Genomic DNA, 21,799 nt, shown 5'->3' with positions numbered 1-21,799 from the left:
GTCTGTTTCAGCCTGGCACCAGTCAGAGTTGTGAATGTCTTGGCAGGGACTGGGAAGGTGATGCCAGAGCTAGCTGGCTGCCTGGCCCACACACATATACACACGCATGCACACACACACGGATTCATGCGCACATGTCTGTGCGTATACACACATACACATCCATTCTGTTATTTTTCTATTGATTCCTTGTGTTATTAAATAAACGATTCTACTATTTATCTGTCTTTTCTCTCTGCGTTGTTGGGAAGGGCCCTTAAGTAAGCATTTCACTGTTAGTCTACACCTGTTGATTACGAAGCATGTGAAAAATACAATTTGATTTGATTTGATAGACACGTGCACGCAAACACACACACACACACACACACACACACACACACACACACACACACACACACACACACACACAAAGACAGAAACACTTGCATGCACATTACACACACACACACACACACACACACACACACACACACACACACACACACACACACACATCCAGCTCTTTACTTGCGTACTGTATCCACATCATACTTTGACACACATGCTGCAGACTGTTCAGTTTTGGAAATATACAGTAGCTCCACCCACGCTGTCTCTGCAGACCATGATATGACTTGAGAGAGAGAGGTCTTTAAAAATGGAAGCTGATATGAAAGAGCTCCTTGGAACACTGCAGATGAAGAGCAGGGAACGAACGTGTTGTGAACACTCCCCCTCTCCCTCTCTCTCTTTCTCTCTCGCGCTCTCTCTCACTCTCACTCTATTTCTCTCTATCTCTCTCTTCCTCTCTTTCTCTGTGTAACTGGCTGAATTCCCCAGACCCCCACAGCTATTGGCATCCGTATTCCATTCAGTCCTGTGGCTGCTCTGATTTGGGGGCCCGGGGGACAACGTGAGAGGTACAGCCTCTTCCCCCCACAGAGTCCAATCATTCCCCAAAGTGAATTTCTCTGGCAGGCATTTCACATATCTGAACTGTGCACTTCTCTGAAAAACACATCAGTTACTGCTCTGTCACAACCTGTTTATCATGGGAAGCTGTGGCGGCTTGACAAGCATCTTCAGTTAAGATGTCATTTGCCTTTACCCCAACTTAGAGCCATTATGGCTGATGAAGAGTGATAGCGATGGTAGTTTTTGAGCTAGGCCCTTGCTAAGACATACAATTTCAAAGCAATTTTGTGAAATATTGTGTTAGTTTGTCTCGCTTGGCTCGGGATATTGTTCATAGTTCTGCGTATATAAAGCGCCTATAAGAATAATGTCCAGTCATGATAGATATTTGTTTCACAGAATATTACAGTAATACACTGACGGTCAAATAGATTCTTTGCATTCTTCAAAAAAGAAAGAAAATTAAGAATCCTGCATGGTTTAGACACAGTGACTGTCCTTCCCTTTGCCCTTCGACTAGAGGGTGAATTTCCCACAATCCCTTTTGCTCCCACTCACAGGCAGTGATGCCAGTGATCAATCATCATCTCAGTTTATAGCATGGCACTCCCTAGCCCCCATCACACATACAGTGTACACGCATACATACAGTTGGAATGGTTCATATTTTGGAGTAAAATTGACTGTAATCCTGGCCACTCATTGTTTGATCCATTTATGTGTGTGTGTGTGTGTGTGTGTGTGTGTGTGTGTGTGTGTGTGTGTGTGTGTGTGTGTGTGTGTGTGTGTGTGTGTGTGTGTGTGTGTGTGTGTGTGTGTGTGTGTGTGTGTGTGTGTGTGTGTGTGTGTGTGTGTGTGTGTGTGTGTGTGTGTGTGTATATAATGAGCTGTACAGTATAAAGAAGACTTAGCTCTGTGGTGCCCTACACAGGTCTTCAGTAGGATTAAGCTGTAAACACTGTTTTTAGAGATTTATATTACATTTACATTACATTTAAGTCATTTAGCAGACGCTCTTATCCAGAGCGACTTACAAATTATATAAATGGGCAATATAATTCAACCTGCTCTGTTAATGCAGACATAACTCAGCCCTTGTTTCTTACAAATTACAACGTAGTGTAGTTTGGGAGGTAGAAATGTGAGAACAATAACATCACTTTTATGGGGTGCTTTGTTCGGCTGGGGGCTAGGGGCCTGTTGAATGATCTCTTTGACAGTGGGCCACAGAGGAGCCCTGTGTGCGTGTGCATGTGTGCGTGCGTGTGCGAGCTATGGGACTTGCTTGTTAGGGCCTAATGCCAGCCTCTACTCTCTGCCAGGCTGGCGTGTGTCTGACAGCCGGCTGGGCAGTGGGCACACCTCTGGGCCAAAGAACAGACCTGCCTGCCAGGCTTCACCCCCACCACCACCACTGTCGACCAAGTCCAGGCGCTCCCTTCCCCCCACACCTCCATGCCTCCATGCAGGCTCTCCACGGATGGATCTCCATTGTCTTTATTGTGCTCATCGACAGACAGCGAGCCAGCTATTAATTAGACTGAGAGCGGATGCTGGACTAATTGCAGGCAGCGACAGGCTGTTAGTGTAGCGCTCGGGTTTATTTGTTATTGTGTCTCTGTCTTCTGCAGGGGGTTTGGTTGGTTGGTTGGCTGAGAGAGAGAGGATAAGAGAAGTGTGAGGCCTCTTCCTGGCGAGGGGCGATTTTCTAATTAAGTTTGGTAATGGAGGCTGTTCATCAAGGCCTGGGAATGAAGCACCTGAGGAAAGGGGAAGAGACACCATGATAGGGCTGCAGAGTGGGGAGGTGTTTTTACACTCTTTAATGCTTTACATTTCTTGGCTCAGAAAACTTGGGGGACCAAGTAAAAGCACCCGCGGACCAAATTCGGCCCTCGGACCATTTGTAGATGTTAGGCAGAGTGGAGAGGCTATAGAGCAGGGTTGCCCAACTGGCGGCCCACCAGCCAAAATTGGCCCGCGGGGGATTTTATTTGCCGTCCCCCGAGCAAAATAAAAAGTATAATTTTTTACACTCTTTTCTATTGTTAGACATAAAAGACTAAAAACACCAGCAAATCATCTCCAAGCTTTTTAATTATTTTGGAGATCTGTTCCAAAGTATTCCCACGCATAACAGAGAGATATATGTGGTCATATACAATCCCTGCTATAGAGTATGTTAGGGCAGAGTGGGAAGGCTAGACTGTGTTAGGGCAGAGTGACGAGGCTTGACTGTGTTAGGGCAGAGTGGAGAGGCTAGACTGTGTTAGGGCAGAGTGGAGAGGCTAGACTGTGTTAGGGCAGAGTGGGAAGGCTAGGCTGTGTTAGGGCAGAGTGGGAAGGCTAGACTGTGTTAGGGCAGAGTGGGAAGGCTAGACTGTGTTAGGGCAGAGTGGGAAGGCTAGACTGTGTTAGGGCAGAGTGGGAAGGCTAGACTGTGTTAGGGCAGAGTGGGAAGGCTAGACTATGTTAGGGCAGAATGGGAAGGCTAGACTGTGTTAGGGCAGAGTGGGAAGGCTAGACTATGTTAGGGCAGAATGGGAAGGCTAGACTGTGTTAGGGCAGAGTGGGAAGGCTAGACTATGTTAGGGCAGAATGGGAGGCTAGACTGTGTTAGGGCAGAGTGGAGAGGCTTGACTGTGTTAGGGCAGGGTGGAGAGGCTTGACTGTGTTAGGGCAGAGTGGAGAGGCTTGACTGTGTTAGGGCAGAGTGGAGAGGCTTGACTGTGTTAGGGCAGAGTGGAGAGGCTTGACTGTGTTAGGGCAGAGTGGAGAGGCTTGACTGTGTTAGGGCAGAGTGGAGAGGCTTGACTGTGTTAGGGCAGAGTGGAGAGGCTTGACTGTGTTAGGGCAGAGTGGAGAGGCTTGACTGTGTTAGGGCAGAGTGGAGAGGCTTGACTGTGTTCGGGCAGAGTGGAGAGGCTTGACTGTGTTCGGGCAGAGTGGAGAGGCTTGACTGTGTTCGGGCAGAGTGGAGAGGCTAGACTGTGTTAGGGCAGAGTGGAGAGGCTTGACTGTGTTAGGGCAGAGTGGAGAGGCTTGACTGTGTTGGCTATTAGTGTTAGGCCAGAGTGGGTTGGCTATTAGTGGTAGGCCAGAGTGGGTTGGCTATTAGTGTTGGGCAGAGTGGGTTGGCTATTAGTGTTAGGGCAGAGTGGGTTGGCTATTAGTGTTAGGGCAGAGTGGGTTGGCTATTAGTGTTGGGCAGAGTGGGTTGGCTATTAGTGTTCGGCCAGAGTGGGTTGGCTATTAGTGGTAGGCCAGAGTGGGTTGGCTATTAGTGTTAGGGCAGAGTGGGAAGGCTATTAGTGTTAGGATAGAGTGGGTTGGCTATTAGTGTTATGGCAGAGTGGGAAGGCTATTAGTGTTAGGGCAGAGTGGGTTGGCTATTAGTGTTAGGGCAGAGTGGGTTGGCTATTAGTGTTGGGGCAGAGTGGGTTGGCTATTAGTGTTCGGGCAGAGTGGGTTGGCTATTAGTGTTCGGGCAGAGTGGGTTGGCGATTAGTGTTAGGGCAGAGTGGGTTGGCTATTAGTGTTAGGGCAGAGTGGGTTGGCTATTAGTGTTGGGCAGAGTGGGTTGGCTATTAGTGTTGGGCAGAGTGGGTTGGCTATTAGTGTTGGGCAGAGTGGGAAGGCTATTAGTGTTAGGGCAGAGTGGGTTGGCTATTAGTGTTGGGCAGAGTGGGTTGGCTATTAGTGTTGGGCAGAGTGGGTTGGCTATTAGTGTTAGGGCAGAGTGGGTTGGCTATTAGTGTTGGGCAGAGTGGGTTGGCTATTAGTGTTGGGCAGAGTGGGAAGGCTTTAGAGCACATGTGTCAAAGTCATTCCACAGAGGGCAGAGTGTCTGCGGGTTTTCGCTCCTCCCTTGTACTTGATTGATGAATGAAGGTCACTAATTAGTAAAGATCTCCCGCACCTGGTTGTCTAGGTCTTAGTTGAAAGGGAAAAAAACTAAAAACCCGCAGACACTAGGCCCTTCACGGAAAGAGTTTGACACACCTGCTTTAGTGTGATGGGACTAGAGTGGGCTTTTAGATCTCTGTGTGTGGAGGCAACTGTGATGTGACCCACAACCTCTAGCACCCATGACATGACAAGCACTCCTCCCTCACTAAGAACTAGGGATTCAGTTGTTGTTAAGTGAGTACAGGCATGATTATTTGTGGGGCGTACATTTTTTGACCCCTGAGGTACAATGATATAACTTTATTGGTTCTAGTGTCATTGGTTCCTGCTATACAGACCATTTAGATGCAGTATGGTAAAGGCCAACTGTTGAATGGTGACCTCTAGTCTAAGGTATGACCATAGAGTTAGGAATTTGAATACTAGAATGGACATTTAATATTCTTATGATGGGATCAATGTCAGCCATTTTGGTCAGGGAGTTGGTCAAGCATCGTTTTACCAGCACTGTATGTGTGTTAGCTATCTAGCCAGACAGTTTTAGAGGAGCGATTCCATACATTTTTCAAAATAACTGCCAATATGCCAACATTCCATTCAAACAATGCAGTCAATCCACAGCCATATACTGGCTGAAATCAGTCGACGATAGGACTTGTATTGATATTGTATCATATAATAGCACTCGCAGCTTTTCAAGAAAATAAAAATGTTGACATTTATGGTCTTTTTACATATATTTTAGAGTCTGTTTATACAGAAAATTCTTAGAAAACCTCAAGCTGTTTTTATGATGATTTATATGACAATATTTTAAGTTAACAATTCTATTACACAATTTCTAATATCATATGCCTCACTTTTATTTTCTTGCATAAGTAAAATCTGGATTATGCCTCCACTGCTATTCATTCCAATTAGACTGGTTTTGGCAACCCATCACCACGCACACCTGCCACCTGGCAACCCTTCATTACGCCCACCTGCGCCTCATCATTAGGCACACCTGGACCTTATCACTTCCCTGATTACTCCCCCTATATATAGCACTCTGTTGTCATTTCACATCAGGTGTTATTGCCTCTGTTTATGTTCTCATGTCCAAACGCTGCTCTTGTTTTTGTATCATTACATGCTAATTTATATAAAACTCTCCAAATGCACCTGCTTTCCTGACGCCCTGCGTCTCCATTACAGGTTTGGGTTTCTCCCGGACCAATAGTCCCAGTCGGTATTAGATAGAGGGTGCGTTCATAAATTCACTCTGGCTGTCTACTCTGATTTCAGAGCATAGAATAACTGATGAATTTACGAACACGCAATACCTGTTGAATATGACCGGTGTCAGTAAACATCGGCAAAATAACCAAATTCACTTGTTGCCAGCAGCACAGTTACAGTCACCAATTCTCTAGATAACATGAAAACAGCCTAACCAGCTCTACTAGGGCAAGTAAAATTGCCAGATTGAGGTGTTCTCTCATTTGAGTCTGGAAGTAGCTCGCAAGCTAGCCAACTTTAGCCAGTTACAACGGCAGTCACGCACCGAAGCTGAGGTCAGAACGCTCGGGTCAACCCTACTCCCCGGCCAAAGTGTCCAGTGTGTGCACTGGAACACTCTGAATTTACAAACGGACAATCTGACAACGTTCTGATTTGACACTGAATTACGAACACACCCAGAATGTTGGGGCCCCACCTACCTGTGGGGAAAACTACCTAGGTTACCCCACTGGCTCACAACAAAAACGTAACCTTCTTCAAGTGCAATTTTCTTGTTGTTTGCTTGTTTTTGTCAATTACAAAACTACATTTAAGAAAAGTACAACATGTCTAAAGATAACTTTTAAATGTTCTGCTCCCGAGTGTTCTCACTAGTTTGTAGGGCTTCCCTCATGACTCTGCTAGCAGCCACATGAGTGAGTGCTTGCTAGCTAGCTAGGTTCTGTGGAGACCAGTCAAGTCCTTCCACACCGATCTCGACAAACCATTTCTGTATGGATCTCGCTTTGTGCACAGGGGCAGTGTCATGCTGAAACAAGAAAGGGCCTTCCACAAACTGTCATTGTATGCTGTAGTGTTAAGATTTCCCTTCACTGGAACTAAGGGAGCTCGCCCGAACCATGAAAAACAGCCCAGAACATTATTCCTTGCACACCAAACATTACAGTTGGCACTATGCATTTGGGCAGGTAGCGTTCTCCTGGCATCCACTAAACCCAGATTCGTCCGTCAGACTGCCAGATGGTGAAGAGTAATTCATCACTCCAGAGAACATGTTTCCACTCCTCCAGAGTCCAATGGCGGTGAGCTTCACACTTCTCCAGTCAAAGCTTGGCATTGTGCATGGTGATCTTATGCTTGTGTGCGGCTGCTCAGCCATGGAAACCCATTTCGTGAAGCTCCCAACGAACAGTTATTGTGCTGATGTTGCTTCCAAAGGCAGTTTGGAACTCGGGGTGGGTGTTGCAACCGAGGTCAGACGATTTTTATGCGCTACGTGCTTCAGCACTCAGCGCTCCTGTTTTGTGAACTTGTGTGGCCTACCACTTCGCGGCTGAGCCAATGTTGCTCCTAGACGTTTCCACTTCACAAGAACAGCACTTACAGTTGACCGGGGCAGCTCTTGCAGGGCAGAAATTTGACAAACTAACTTGTTGGAAAAGTGGCATCCTATGACAATGCCACGTTGAAAGTCACATCTCTTCAGTAAGGCCATTCTACTGCCAATGTTTGTCTATAGAGATTGCATGGCTGTGTGCTCGAATCAACAAATTTGAAGGAGTGTCCACATACTTTTGTATATATAGTGTAACCACTAGCTACGTGTAGCATACTTGGACACAGGGTCCCCACATTTCCCACTTTCCCCATGCCGAATAGCCTGAAGCCAAAGGGCTCTTCTCGCAGGCTTTATTTCCCTACGTGGGAACATTGCAACATGTAGATTTTTGACCTGGTTACTACATTGAACAACACAGCAGCTTTTCAGCATGTTTTGTTATTTCTGAATAACTAGAAATCGATGACAAAATCTGCTCTTTTACAATGGGGGTCAATGGGAAAGATTTTTTTTATTTTTTTTATCGACTCAGAGTATATGGCTGCCATTTTCACCCCATTCTGGATCTTTGAGAGGTTTATGAAATAGCCACTCTAGTAATTTAGTAAGATCTCCATGGGTATGACTTACTTGACAAACTGTATGTTAAAGGGTAATAGTACCAGTAGGCTTAGTAGAATGGTTGAAGGGGAACAACTCTAGCTAGCTGCTATATAGTTAGTTGACTGCATGTATCTCAAGGCACAGCTTGCCCTTGTAATCCACAAAAGCAAGGTTATTCACAAGTAAACCCAACAGAGGAGAAGAGAAGATTGAAAAAAGAGGAAGCCCTTTATCTCTCCTCCACTCTGAGAACACAGGGAAGAGGAACTTTGCACAGTGGGCCACTAATCTGCATCAAATGATTTGAGTTCTGTTATTTACAGAGCTTCCGCACTTCTAGAGTAAACATCCCCATTTTGCATTCCACTTCTTTATATTGGATTTATTTACTTTTTCCTGTCGACGGCGTTTCCCGTTTATTTCGCCAATCTGCCTTTCTTCTCTGCTCTCCTTTATCACCGGAGAGTCTGAGAACTATCTCTGACTGCTGCTGCGGCACAGGGAGGAGGGGAGCTTGACATTCCACACAGGCAGACAGTACAGGAGCAGGCCAGTTTGAAACTGTGAGAAGATCAGACCTCATGACGGTTCCATGTGGCGTAGTCGCCCACGACTAAACCGGAAAATGAGCGTCTCTTTGAGCAGGACTGACAGATGTGGCTTGGGCTAATGTGCCAGTGTGGAGGCTGGTGTTCGGGCTGACACCTTCACAAAGTGTCGGGGACCAGAAGCTTAACTCAACACTATAGTGCTCTGAGGGCTAAGCCGCTCCCTTTCAAGTTTCCCAATTAGGTACTCTCTGGGTGATATCTTCGTGTGAAAGGACATTTATTTTTTAGTGTGCTGCTGCTATCCCCAGTCACTAACTGCACACCTGCACAACGCTCTGAGCTGAATGAGGCACAGATAGAGCCTGATTATGTAAGAAATACTTTTTTAGAGCTTGAGAAGAGGTGGAGATGAATTACATGAAGGTTTCACAGTTGCTATGTATTCAGTTTCATTCATTGATACTGGCACAGCAGCCAAGGACAGTCATTTTATACTGCAAACAAATGGGTTTTTGGATATGTACTATGCCCTTGAGAATTATCTTGGTATGATACCCAAGTACAGTAGGCAACAGTATTGAACAAGTAGCACTAGCCTCCTGTACAGTATTGAGAATGGAACAAGTAGCACTAGCCTCCTGTACAGTATTGAGAATGGAACAAGTAGCACTAGCCTCCAGTACAGTATTGAGAATGGAACATTAGCACTAGCCTCCAGTACAGTATTGAGAATGGAACAAGTAGCACAAGCCTCCTGTACAGTATTGAGAATGGAAATAGCCCCCTGTACAATATCGGGAGTGGAACAAGTAGCATTAAGATCACTTGTCAATTGCACACAAGGTCCAACCGAAATTTGACTTCTGCTTTTAACCCAACCCCTCCGAAAGACACACATATACAGGCTTTTGGAGCGGCGCGAGGCCTGCCGCACTGGGTGCCCGGGAAGCTGCTGTTGTGGGGGCTTAAGTGCCTTGCTCAAGGACACAACGGAAGACAATGGCATCTAGGATTTGATACCAGCAACCCTCCGGTTGCCAGCTCATTTCCCACCAGATTTTTCCCATCAGACACGGGATTTGAACTGGCAACCCTCCGGTCTCTAACCAGTAGGTTACCTGCCGCTCCGAGTCTGCAGTAGAGGTGGACTTGGGAGTGAAAATTCATTCCTGGCCCGTCGTCTTATCTTGTCAATTTTTTTGCCTGTACTGTCCTGATCCTGCAACAGTTCTATAACCCAAAACTTTCCTGTCCCGTCCCGATAAAAATCACTCCAATCCCATGCTCATTTTTACGTACAGAAATAGGAAATAATTTCCTCCGTTAGCTGCTTGTCTGTCTGTCCACTGCTCTGCGTGGGAGTAGCCATAGCAACTGGTCCATTTGCCTGCTTCTCAGTGCTCACGAGATAGTTGCCTGCACACACAGCTGATAATAAGCACATTTTGTGATTTTGGTAATGAAGGCAGCCCTTCTACTTACCCAGAGTCGGATGAACTCATGGATATATGTTATTATGTATGTCTCCGCATGCATTTCATTTTGTAGGAACATTTGGGCTTGACCGGTAGCGTTGTTGGTAGTAGAGCAGCTTTGCCACTTCAGGCCTCTTGTACCACTCTCTGGTTGGTATGTGATTAAGCTGCAGCATTTTTTTCAAGTCGTGTACTCGGTTCCGTTGTTGTCAAAGACATCTTTATCAAATTTAGCATTGCTCTTTCGTTTTAATTAATTTGTTAGTCATGGGTTGACTTGTGGTTACAACTGGAGGGAGGCGCGAGAGTGAGTGACAGTGAGCCGACTAGTCCTGTACTTCCCGTTCGATCCTATCTTGTTGTCATGACTTTCCCTCCTGGGTGAGGATCAAAGTGAGCCCCCCTTCTCTCCCACCAGAGAGGAAGTGGGCCGGTTTGATGACTTTAGCGATCGGTCGTAAACTTTCTCTCTCTGGCCCGGCAGTATGGAGAATGGAATGTCTGAGTGTTACAACAGAGAGAGACTTTGCAGTACTTCACCATCAAAAGATTGGACATTGAAACAATATTTATAACATAAAAATGTGGGAAATGCTTAGTGGGGCTCCAAACAATAATCATGTCAAATCAGTTGTTGTTTTGTGATATCATTAAGGACGGTATAACTAAATAACTCTAACTCTACAAATGTATACGACCCAGTTATCAGATTTACATATATATGTTGTGCAACTGTGATTTTAGCATTCTAAATGAGATAATTGTTTTTTATATAGACTTTCGAAATTTACATTAGACCAGAAAATGTGGAGCGGAGGTTACATATTGAAATGGTTGCAATTTAGATACAGACCAAACCATGCCGGCTTGCTGCTGGTGTGTAAAGTGGTCCTAGCTGTACCCTGAATAATCAACCATTGAGACCAAGCAGGCGGACAGTGTTGAGCCGGACGTCATGAATGGTTAGACTCTACCAGACCAGAAAGCGTGGAGCGGTGGCTACATATTGAAATTGTTGCAATTTAAATACAGACCAGTGTGACGTCAGCGTGAGCTGAATGTTAACGAAATGGCAAGACCCTCTGAAAAGAAGGCGAAGAAGGCGAAGACTATACCAAACATTCTCAGTCTCCAGCTGGGTAATGTAAAGTAGTCTAGAACTTTGACTAAAGACACAAGGAAGATCTTAGCGAACGACCATTGGTACATTTCTGAAGGATCCAGTCTAACGAACTACGAAAGCCTATTACAACTACAAAGGACATTGTGACCTCTGGTGGACAACCAGAGACTTACACAACCAGAGACTTTCTGTCGAACGACTCCTCATAGATGGACCGGGCGATTTCAACAGAGAGAGACGACAAAGACATACAAGCGTAAATATATACATTGCAATTATTTTCGAATGAGCGGTTGTTCATGTGCAAAGTATTCACATTCCCATGAGCATAGTTTTCCAACTGTATGTACGATGGGTCTTTCTTTCCCCACCCCTTTCATTGTGTAACAAGCCGTCATATCGGGTTAGTCCACTGGAGACTTTTCATAGCATTATGTTAGTAATCAATTCAACCTATATTGTGTGTGTTTATGTATTTCTGTGTGATTTAGTTAGTTAGTAAATAAATAATTAACTTCTTGATGCACGGATCCCGTTACCGGGATCATTCATCAACAACAACCGCTAAACTGCAGAGCACCAAATTCAAAAATAATACTAAAAATATTTATAATCATGAAATCACAAGTGAAATATACCAAAACACAGCTTAGCTTGTTGTTAATCCACCTATCGTGTCAGATTTTGAAAATATGCTTTACAGCGAAAGCAATCCAAGCGTTTGTGAGTTTATCAATCACTAGACAAAACACTAAGAACAGCTAGCCTTAAATTAGCTTGGTCACGAAAGTCAGAAAAGCAATAAAATGAATCGCTTACCTTTGATAATCTTCGGATGTTTGTACTCACGAGACTCCCAGTTACACAATAAATGTTATTTTTGTTCGATAAAGATTAGTTTTATAACCCAAAACCGCCATTTGGTTTGCGCCATTTGGTATGTTCAGAAAACCACAAGCTCGTTCCGGTCCTGAAGGGCAGACGAAAATTCCAAAAAGTATCCGTAATGTTTGTAGAAACATGTCAAAGGTTTTTTATAATCAATCCTCAGGTTGTTTTTAACATACATAAAATTTCAACCGGACGGTAGCCTATTCAATACTACAGAGAAAGAAAATGTCGAGCTACATCTGTCGCGCGCAGGAACTAATCAAAGGACACCTGGCGCGTTTTGAAAAATCTTGCTCATTTTTCAAAATAAAAGCTTGAAACTATGTCTAAAGCCTGGTCACAGCCCGAGGAAGCCATTGGAAAAGGAATCTGGTTGATACCCCTTTAAATGGAGGCGGGGCAGGCAACGGAACAGTGATTTTTCCAAATAAAAGGCACTTCCGGGTTGGATTTCCTCAGGTTTTCGCCTGCAAAATCAGTTATGTTATACTCACAGACAAGTTTGACAGTTTTGGAAACTTTTGAGTGTTTTCTATCCTAATTTGTCAATTATATGCATATTCTAGCATCTGCACCTGAGAAATAGTCCGTTTACCTTGGGAACGTTATTTTTCCAAACATAAAAATTCTGCCCCCTAGCTGAAAGAAGTTAAGCCAATTTGTGTATCGCTGAATCATCATTTAGACTAGTGTTCGTGCAGATTTCAAGTCAACGATATTCAGAATGAGGCTGATATGAGGTAACAAATTATTAATGAATGACTGGCATAATAACAATATATTCTGATATATTCTTGAGTTAATTCGGGAAACGGTAACTCATTAAACAAACTTTTTCCGTGTTGCCCCAAGATTGCTAATGAGTTAATTGTTACATGATTCATTTAATCACGTAATAATTAAACATAGTTAATTGATTTGATAAAATAACTGTCATCACATTAATGATAGTCACGTCACGACACCGTCCTGTCCCAAACTTGACTCTAGAACTTGACTCCCATTCCTGCCAGAATCCCGCGGGACCCACAAGACTCGTGGGAGTCCTTTTCCCATGTCAACCTCTAGTCTGCAGGACAGTTCTGAGAATAGAACATAAAGCACTAGCCTCCAGACAGTATTAGCCAAAGACCTTTTTCCTCAGAGTGAAACTGAACATATACTGTACTTTAAGTCCTAGCAGGAGACAGAGAGCATGTGTACCCAGGCACAGCCACTCATTGGCCCTTGAGGAGTCCATCTCCACACCCAGTTTGACCACATACCACACAAAGTAATCCTTTATCCACTCACATTCACTACTTCCCAGCTCAAAGAAAGAGAAGGCACTTTCCTCCAGCTGAATGTCATCATCTGACAAGGTCTTTACCCAGCTAATGAGATCGCTCCTGCTCCTCTAGCTCCTCTTTCTTTCTTCCCCTCTGACGTGAGGGCAGAGTTCTCCCTCTCTCCCTCTCTCTATCCCTACTTGCTCTGTCTCTCTCCTCTTTCCCAGAGTAATTGTGATGGAGCTGAAAGTGCTTCCTGGGGGTCAGTGTTGGCTTTGAGAACAGCATATGTTTCCTGAAAAGAGATTCTGCAGACGCTTTCATTCACGTCCTTTGCGTCTGATTTCAGAGATGAAAGATTAAGTCCGACTGTATAGCTCTGTGATTTTCCTGTGTGTTTTTTGCTAACTGTAATTAAGCTGTCTGCTAGCTGTCTCTGAGTGAACATGGTTTTAATGCAGATTACAGTGCAAGTTTTGGACCACACTCAGAGTGTCCTATGTGTCTATCTGGCCCATTTCTCCCCCTTTCCCTCTCTGGCTCGGTCTCTCTGAGACATCATGCTCGTTTCTATTTTGTTTTTGTCAGTTTGTAGGCAGATTGGAGATGGGGAATAGATCAAAAGCAGAATGGATGAGCTGTTTTGCAAGATCCCCCAGCCTTAGCGGATTTCAAGGCTGACTGAGACTTTGTGTATGTGTGTGGGTGGGTGTGTGAGTGTGTATGCGTATGTGCGCACTGCGCATGCATGTGTGTGTTGTTGTCTGTCTGTGACCTTATATTGTGCAGTGCTATTAGGAGCCGGGGCTTAGCAGCAGAGCCACACTAATAGAGGCATAGCAGTATAGCCGTTACATAGACAGGTGTGTGTGTGTGGCCCGGTACTAGTGTTTCCTCCACTAGAAGATCATACAACATGCTCCCATGAGAAGCAGGGACCCTCAGCAATGTTGATCCCCTCAGTCTGCTGCATCCTGTAGCACTTTATTTAACCTCCGTCTCCAACTAAGACCTGGTCCCTATCCATTCCCTGCTACTGTGTGGCCCAAGAATGGATCCAGAGAAAGAGACGTTTGCTGAACAATCAGCTGTTTGGGGTCTGTGGTTTTTAAGGGACAGTGTTTGGGAGGGCATCGTGTGTGCGTGTGTGCGTGTGTGTGCGTGCGTGCGTGCGTGCGTGCGTGCGTGCGTGCGTGCGTGCGTGCGTGCGTGCGTGCGTGCGTGCGTGCGTGCGTGTGTGCGTGTGTGTGTGTGTGTGTGTGTGTGTGTGTGTGTGTGTGTGTGTGTGTGTGTGTGTGTGTGTGAGAAAGGGAATGGCCCGCGGCTCAGAGGTGCGCTTTGAAGTGCTTAGGCGGCTGTTCGGCTCCCTCTCCCAATCGAGCGCTCGTGCTCGTTATGCCAACAGAGAACGTGACGTCGCGGCCACCGCACCGATAATGCCAAATAATGAATGCGGGAAACTGTCTTTTGCATCGTGGAACTAACAATAATTTTTTTTGTTCGCCTAGTAGGCGGTGCAAATTGAAATTTTGATTGTATTGAAAGGTCACGTCGTGAAAGCACATAAACGAGCATGACCTTTTGCGCTGGCCTTTCCTTGACTGGTGTGGTCATTACTAGAGCGGAAATATAACAGAACCAAGTCGGCCGCACGCACACACACGTAGAACGTCTTTATTCTCTATAGCATACATTTCTACTAATGGTTTTTGAGATAACATTGATAAGCAAAGTGTACATCTCTGTGTTAAGCGAGGCAGCGTTTATTTATGCAGTGATCCACCATCTTGCTCCTGGAGAGATGCAGTACTACAGGCACACCTGGGACCTGTTCAATAGGGAACACCGTACCAAGCATTTCTTTCTCAGTGGTTGAAAAAGTACCCAATTCTCATACTTGAGTAAAAGTAAAGATACCTTAATAGAAAATGACTCATGTAAAGTGAATGTCACCCAGTAAAATAGTATTTGAGTAAAAGTCTAAAAGTATTTGGTTTTAAATATACTTAAGTATCAAAAGTAAAAGAGTAAATAATTTCTTGTTTTTTAAATTTACGGCTAGCCAGGGGCTCTCTCCAACACTCAGACATCATTTACAAACACAGCGTTCGTGTTTAGTTAGTCCGCCAGATCAGAGGCAGTAGGGATGACCAGGGATGTTCTCTTGATAAGTGCATGAATTGGACCATTTTCCTGTCCTGCTAAGCATTCAAAATGTAACGAGTACTTTTGGGTGTCAGGGAAAATGTATGGAGTAAAAAGTACATTCTTTTCTTTAGGAATTTAGTAGTTCTTTAAAGTTTTTTTACTTACTTTACACCGCTGTTCTTACTGTACACACGTTTCTTACTGGACAAGTTCACATAGTACCTCTCATTCTGTTTCGTGCCTAATGAACACACACACACACACACAGAGACACACACACACAGTCCTTATCCACCATCATAACCAAAATCCTTTCGCTAGAGAGCGAAGGCTTGGAGTCTACATTGCCCTACAAGATACTGGTAGCGTAGCAGTAGCACCATAGCATAATATAGGCATTTGTCGGAAAACACAGCCCTGCTTGCCATGTCCTAATGGATATGCTGTGTCTTTCAAAGTGAAATCTAGGAGCGGTTTCTTTCCCTTGAGCTAGGGCCCTTATCTTGCGCCTATACGCTGTAATTTCAGGTGCCAGAGTGAGCCTGGGGTAATCCTTCACATGCTCCACTCTGCTTCCCTGCTCTCTTCCTCTTCTCCTCACCACCTTTCCATTGATTTGTTCTCTTCCTTTCACTCTGCACTCTGCTCTGGTTCCCAAGTAAATGACTGCCACTCCTGGCTAGGACACTAATCTCCTCCTTTCTCCCTCTCTCAATTCAATTCAATTTAAGGGCTTTATTGGCATGGGAAACATATGTTAACATTGTCAAAGTGAACTAGATAATAAGAAAAAGTCAAATAAACAATAAGAATTAACAGTAAACATTACACTCTCTCTCTCTCTTGCTCTCTCAGTTCACACTTCTCCTGAGGAGTCAGTGGAGAAAAGAAGGCCTGAACGGCTCAACCCGACTTACACATGCAGGTGTAGAGGCAGTCAGCTCGATTAGCAGTTGAAAGGGAAGTATAGCTGTGCGGTAGGACTATTATGCTACTGTCAACAGTTGCAACATATCAGAACATAGGAAAAAGGGTTGCGAGGACTCAATTTGGAACGCTTTGCTTAATCACTGTATTTTAATTGTAGTTTTTTTTAAGGGTTCTGAGTCCACATCATTGGATCTTCAGGTGGCGTATAGAAGCAGTACGGGGATTGAGTGACCACCATATTGTGCTTCGGTAAGATCGATCGACGTGATGATCGACACTCTCTCTCAACCTCGGGGAAAATGTTCTTGCAACACACTCAAGGCCAGAAGAATAAGTTGTAGCACCGTGTGACAAAGGAGCTACAAGGAAAATAACACATCGTTTGACGCTGATATTATATGTCCCTGTCTGTGAAGAGGAATGAAAGACATTGGTTACACCTCCGATTCATCATACTTCATTTTAATTAGCAGGATATGGGTGCCACTTAGACAGTTACTCCCATTTACCTTGGCCTGTCCCCGTGTCATGTTCTGGATTGTTGAAACGGCTGTTTTTAGTGCCACTCAAAGATATTGATACAGTCAGACAGGGAATATGGAGGAGTGAGGACATTGAACCGTTTCAAATGGCAGATTGTTTGGATATGTATCAAATTGTCAAAGTTTGACCGAATAGCTAAAGAACCATAACTTAAGGTTGTGTTAACCCACTGGTGTTAGCTCTGGGAGCTTACATGAGTCTTCAGGTATCAGGCAAGGTGTCAAATTGAACAAGCATAAGGTAGTTCACCAAACCACTTCTGTCTCATAGGCACATTAGATATACACTACTGTTCAAAGGTTTGGGGTCACATTTTGAAAGAAAAGCACTTTTTTTTTTTTATCCATTGAAATAACATCAAATTGATCAGAAATACAGTGTGGACATTGTTAATGTTGTAAATGACTATTGTAGCTGGAAATGGCTGATTTTTCATGGAATATCTACATAGGCGTACAGAGGCCCATTATCAGCAACCACCACTCCTGTGTTCCAATGGCACATTGTGTTAGCTAATCCAAGTTTATCATTTTTAAAGGCTAATTCATCATTAGAAAACCCTTTTGCAATTATGTTAACACAGCTGAAAACTGTTGTTCTGATTAAAGAAGCAATAAAGCTGGCCTTCTTTAGATTATTTGAGTATTTGGAGCGTCAACATTTGTGGGTTCGATTACAGGATCAAAATGGCCAGAAACAGAGACTTTCTTTTGAAACTCGTCAGTCTATTCTTGTTCTGAGAAATGAAGGCTATTCCATGCGAGAAATTGCCAGGAAACTGAAGATCTCGTACAACGCTGTGTACTACTCCCTTCACAGAACAGAACAAACTGGCTCTAACCAGAATAGAAAGAGGAGTGGGAGGCCCCGGTGCACAACTGAGCAAGAGGGCAAGTACATTCGAGTGTCTAGTTTGAGAAACAGACGCCTCACAAGTCCTCAACTGGCAGCTTCATTAAATAGTACCCGCAAAACACCAGTCTCCACGTCAACAGTGAAGAGGTAACTCCGGGATGCTGGCGTTCTAGGCAGAGTTGCAAAGAAAAAGCCATTTCTCAGACTGGCCAATAAAATGAAAAGATTAAGATGGGCTAAAGAACACAGACACTGGACAGAGGAACTCTCTTAATTTATAAGTGACCCCAAACTTTTGAATGGTATTGTATGTACACCATGATCAGATCATTAGGCTTGTGTGTGTTTTGTAAGTGTGTGTTTAAAGTGTGTGTTTATAGTTAGGTGTGCAGTCTCACTTGTGTCTCATCTCTACAGTATTTGTGCAAGCTGCTGTATTCCCTATTGTCAAAGCTAGCTGAGTTGAGCAGAGGGCCACTCTCAGAGCAGTTCCTCCCTTTTGGCGGATGCCTGGGAACTCTTCCTGCTCTGAGCCTCCCACACATCCACACACTCGCACAAATGAACACACACACACACACGTACTCAGCCCCTCTATTTCTGTCCCGACAGCCTGCGGTGCCGCCACGTCACCCGTCCTTACCCGTCTGCCCTTCTCCCTTCTCTGCTCCTCCGCAGCCCGCCCGTGCCTGGTGGTGCATTGTTGAGCCGCTGCCTTCCACAGCGTTCAACCACGACTCTCTACAGGGGAGATGCACTTGACAACTGATTGCACAAGCTGATTGCTGAACAATGTTCCGATAGATCCCAGCAATGTGCACACGTTATTCTCCTCCTCTCCCTCCCCCACCCGAAATCCCGGAAGCCGTCGGCAGCTAGTGCAGCATTGTTACGCCCCTGTTTGTATTCCATTTGTGCATGAGAAGAATGGTACACTTTCAAATGGAGTCTCTGATTATGTTAAGCGCGTAGAAAGGATTGGCGGCAATTTAGCTTTGAAAAAAAACAACATGGAAACTTTTCTTAGCTGTGTGACGTTCAAAGACTTGAAAAAAAACAGAAAAGCAGCAGGAATATTGTGAATCTCCAAAAGGGCAACGATGAATCGTTGAATATCTACATGTGTTGTATGAATCACCTTGGATTACAAAGTCGTTCTATGATATGAATCAGTGTTTCACAAGTAGATGCCAGTTGATTCCAGATTATTCATAATATGTTACAGTTCATATAAGGAATTCATTAGGCCCCAATCTATGTATTTCACATGACTGGGAGTACAGATCTGCATCTGTTGGTCACAGATACCTTAAAAATAAGATAGGGGCATGGATAAGAAAAACAGTCAGTATCTGGTGCGACCGCTATTTGCCTCATGCAGCGCGACACATCTCCTTCACATAGAGTTGATCAGGCTATTGATTGTGCTTAGAAGAAGGACAGCATCCCGGAGTCGCCTCTTCACTGTTGACATTGACTGGTGTTTTGCGGGTACTATTTAATGAAGCTGCCAGTTAAGGACTTGTGAGGCGTCTGTTTCTCAAACTAGACACTAATGTACTTGTCCTCTTGCTCTGTTGTGCACCGGGGCCTCCCACTCCTCTTTCTATTCTGGTTAGGGCCAGTTTTCTCTGTTCTGTGAAGGGAGTATTACACAGCGTTGTACAAGATCTTCAGTTTCTTGGCAATTTCTCGCATGAAATAGCCTTCATTTCTCAGAACAAGAATAGACTGATGAGTTGCAGAAGAAAGTCTTTGTTTCTGGCCATTTTGAGCCTGTAATCGAACCCACAAATGCTGATGCTCCAGATACTCAACTAATCTAAAGAAGGCCAGTTTTATTGCTTCTTAATCAGGATAGTCATACAATAGTCATTTACAACATTATCAATGTCTACACTGTATTTCTGATCAATTTGATGTACAAAAACGGTGCTTTTCTTTCAAAAACAAGGACATTTCTAAGTGACCCCTAACTTTTGAACGGTAGTGTACATATTAAAGCCTAGGCTATAATGTGTCAGTCAGTCAAATATAGGTGGTATAATGGCTAAGATTGTTCCATTCGGGCCTCCCGGGTGGCGCTGTGCCACCAGAGATTCTGGGTTCGAGCCCAGGCTCTGCCGCAGCCGGCCGCGACCGGGAGACTCATGGGGCGACGCACAATTGGCCCAGCCTCATCCGGGTTAGGGAGGGTTTGGCCTGCAGGGATATCCTTGTCTCATCGCGCACTAGCGACTCCTGTGGCGTGCCGGGCGCAGTACACGCTGACCAGGTCACTAGGTGTACGGTGTTTCCTCCGACAAATTGGTGCAGCTGGCTTCCGGGTTGGATGTGCGTTGTGTCAAGAAGCAGTGTGGCTTGGTTGGGTTGTGTTTCGGAGGACGCATGGCTCTCAACCTTCGCCTCGCCCGAGTCCGTACGGGAGTTGCAGCGATGAGACAAGACAGTAACTACTACCAATTGGATACCACGAAATTGGGGAGAAAAAGGGGTAAAATAATTTTTACAAATAAAAAAGATTGTTCCATTCCTCTCATTGCCTTGTGACAGTGAAATGTGATAACTACATAGTCAAAGAATCCATTTAGACCCCACTGCTGTTGTGCCCTGACGCATATGCACAACTTGACACACGCACACACATACACACACGCACGCAGCCACTCTAATGCAGCCAGCCACTCACCGGCCAGGGATTGATTGGTAGGGGATGATAAATTAACCAATACCTCAACAAAAGGAATTAATCAGAGAGCCCAATGAACCATACTGCTTTGCAATTACAATGCAAATTAAAAGTTAGGCATGATGTAGCACCGCCACTGAGTGACATGCGTGTTGAGGGCAGGATGGGATGACCATACAAGGTCCTGCTGGAGGAGTGCAAGGAGAAGTGGTGGAGGGGCGCCAGCCGAGCTCTAATGGTAATGAGGACATTGGCTCGCTTCAGAGAATTCGGTGTAATTGAGCTAATGAAAGCATTCTGTTGTCTCCTGATTGAACACATGCCCCAATGTATTTCTTCAAGGAGCAGCATGTGTCTTTGTGCTTCATCTCTCTCTCCCCTTTTCTCTCCCGCTCTAGTTCGCTCTCTCCCCCTTTTAAGGGTGACCTTGGGAAGGGCACGGTGACTGAGTGCTTTCTTAAACTGGTTTCAGCTCAGAAGAAAGAGTATTGTCTGTTTGGCTAGTTTGATAGGCTGCTTGCTGCCTAGCCCTTTGATTAACTCTCTAACAGTTGTTTTCTCTGTGTGTGTCTGTGCGTGTGCGTTGGCGTGTACCTGTGTGTATCCATATCCCCCTTGCAGATTGGCCAGTGGCACTCAGAGCAGGGCCTGTCCATGGAGAGGAAGCTTCCATCAATCAACGTGACCGACACTCTCTTCAACACCACCCTCACTATCACCACTATTCTGGTGAGTGAACCGTCACAGCAACACATTCCCAATGACACACGTTCTGGACACTCCACTTGGTTTAGAATGGAGAGAGTGGTAGATGTTAAAGTATAGTGACGTGGTATTTCAACATAATAAATCATGTTACCCCTGTCACGCCATCACACTCCGAATGACAGACATGTGCTGGACCACCCACTTGGTTTAGATATAGAGAGTGGTTGACAATAAGGTGTCGTGGGGTGGTATTTCACCATATAGTGCTTGCCATTCATAGAGTTGACGTCTTTGTCTTGATGGCAGCAGGTAGCCTAGTGGTTAAAAGCGTTCGGCCAGTAACCGAATACCTGAGCCGACTAGGTGAAAAATATGTCGATGTGCCCTTGAGCAAGGCACTTAACCCTAATTGCTCCTGTAATAGGCTGACCATACCGCTCGTGTCGCGTGCGCGAGCGTTGCAAAATAAATTTAGAAATCTATGTTATTAAATTATTGCACCCACACTGCTCGCCCGCGTCAACGAGCGTCTGCATTGCCAAGGGCTACAATAGAACTCCTTTCTATTTCTGACGCAGATCGCGCTGCAAGTCCTGCCTCTCCCATCTCCTCATTGGTTTATAGAAGCAGGTACCCACGTGCCATC

General features: G+C 44.9%; 1 protein-coding gene across 1 annotated transcript in view; it reads left to right on the top strand.

Moving 5' to 3' along the window:
• The window catches only part of LOC139549249 (glutamate receptor ionotropic, kainate 4-like), a 408,231-nt gene that overhangs the window by 349,506 nt on the left and 36,926 nt on the right, over positions 1–21,799 (top strand). The window contains exon 12 of the mRNA XM_071359499.1: positions 21,067–21,174. Coding sequence (XP_071215600.1) covers positions 21,067–21,174 — 108 coding nt within the window. The remainder of the gene's footprint in view (positions 1–21,066; positions 21,175–21,799) is intronic.

Source organism: Salvelinus alpinus, chromosome 22, assembly GCF_045679555.1.
Source record: "Salvelinus alpinus chromosome 22, SLU_Salpinus.1, whole genome shotgun sequence".
Classification (NCBI taxonomy): Eukaryota; Metazoa; Chordata; class Actinopteri; order Salmoniformes; family Salmonidae; genus Salvelinus; species Salvelinus alpinus.
The sequence above is the reverse complement of the archived record's forward strand: the minus strand, read 5'-3'. Positions and strand labels throughout refer to the sequence as shown.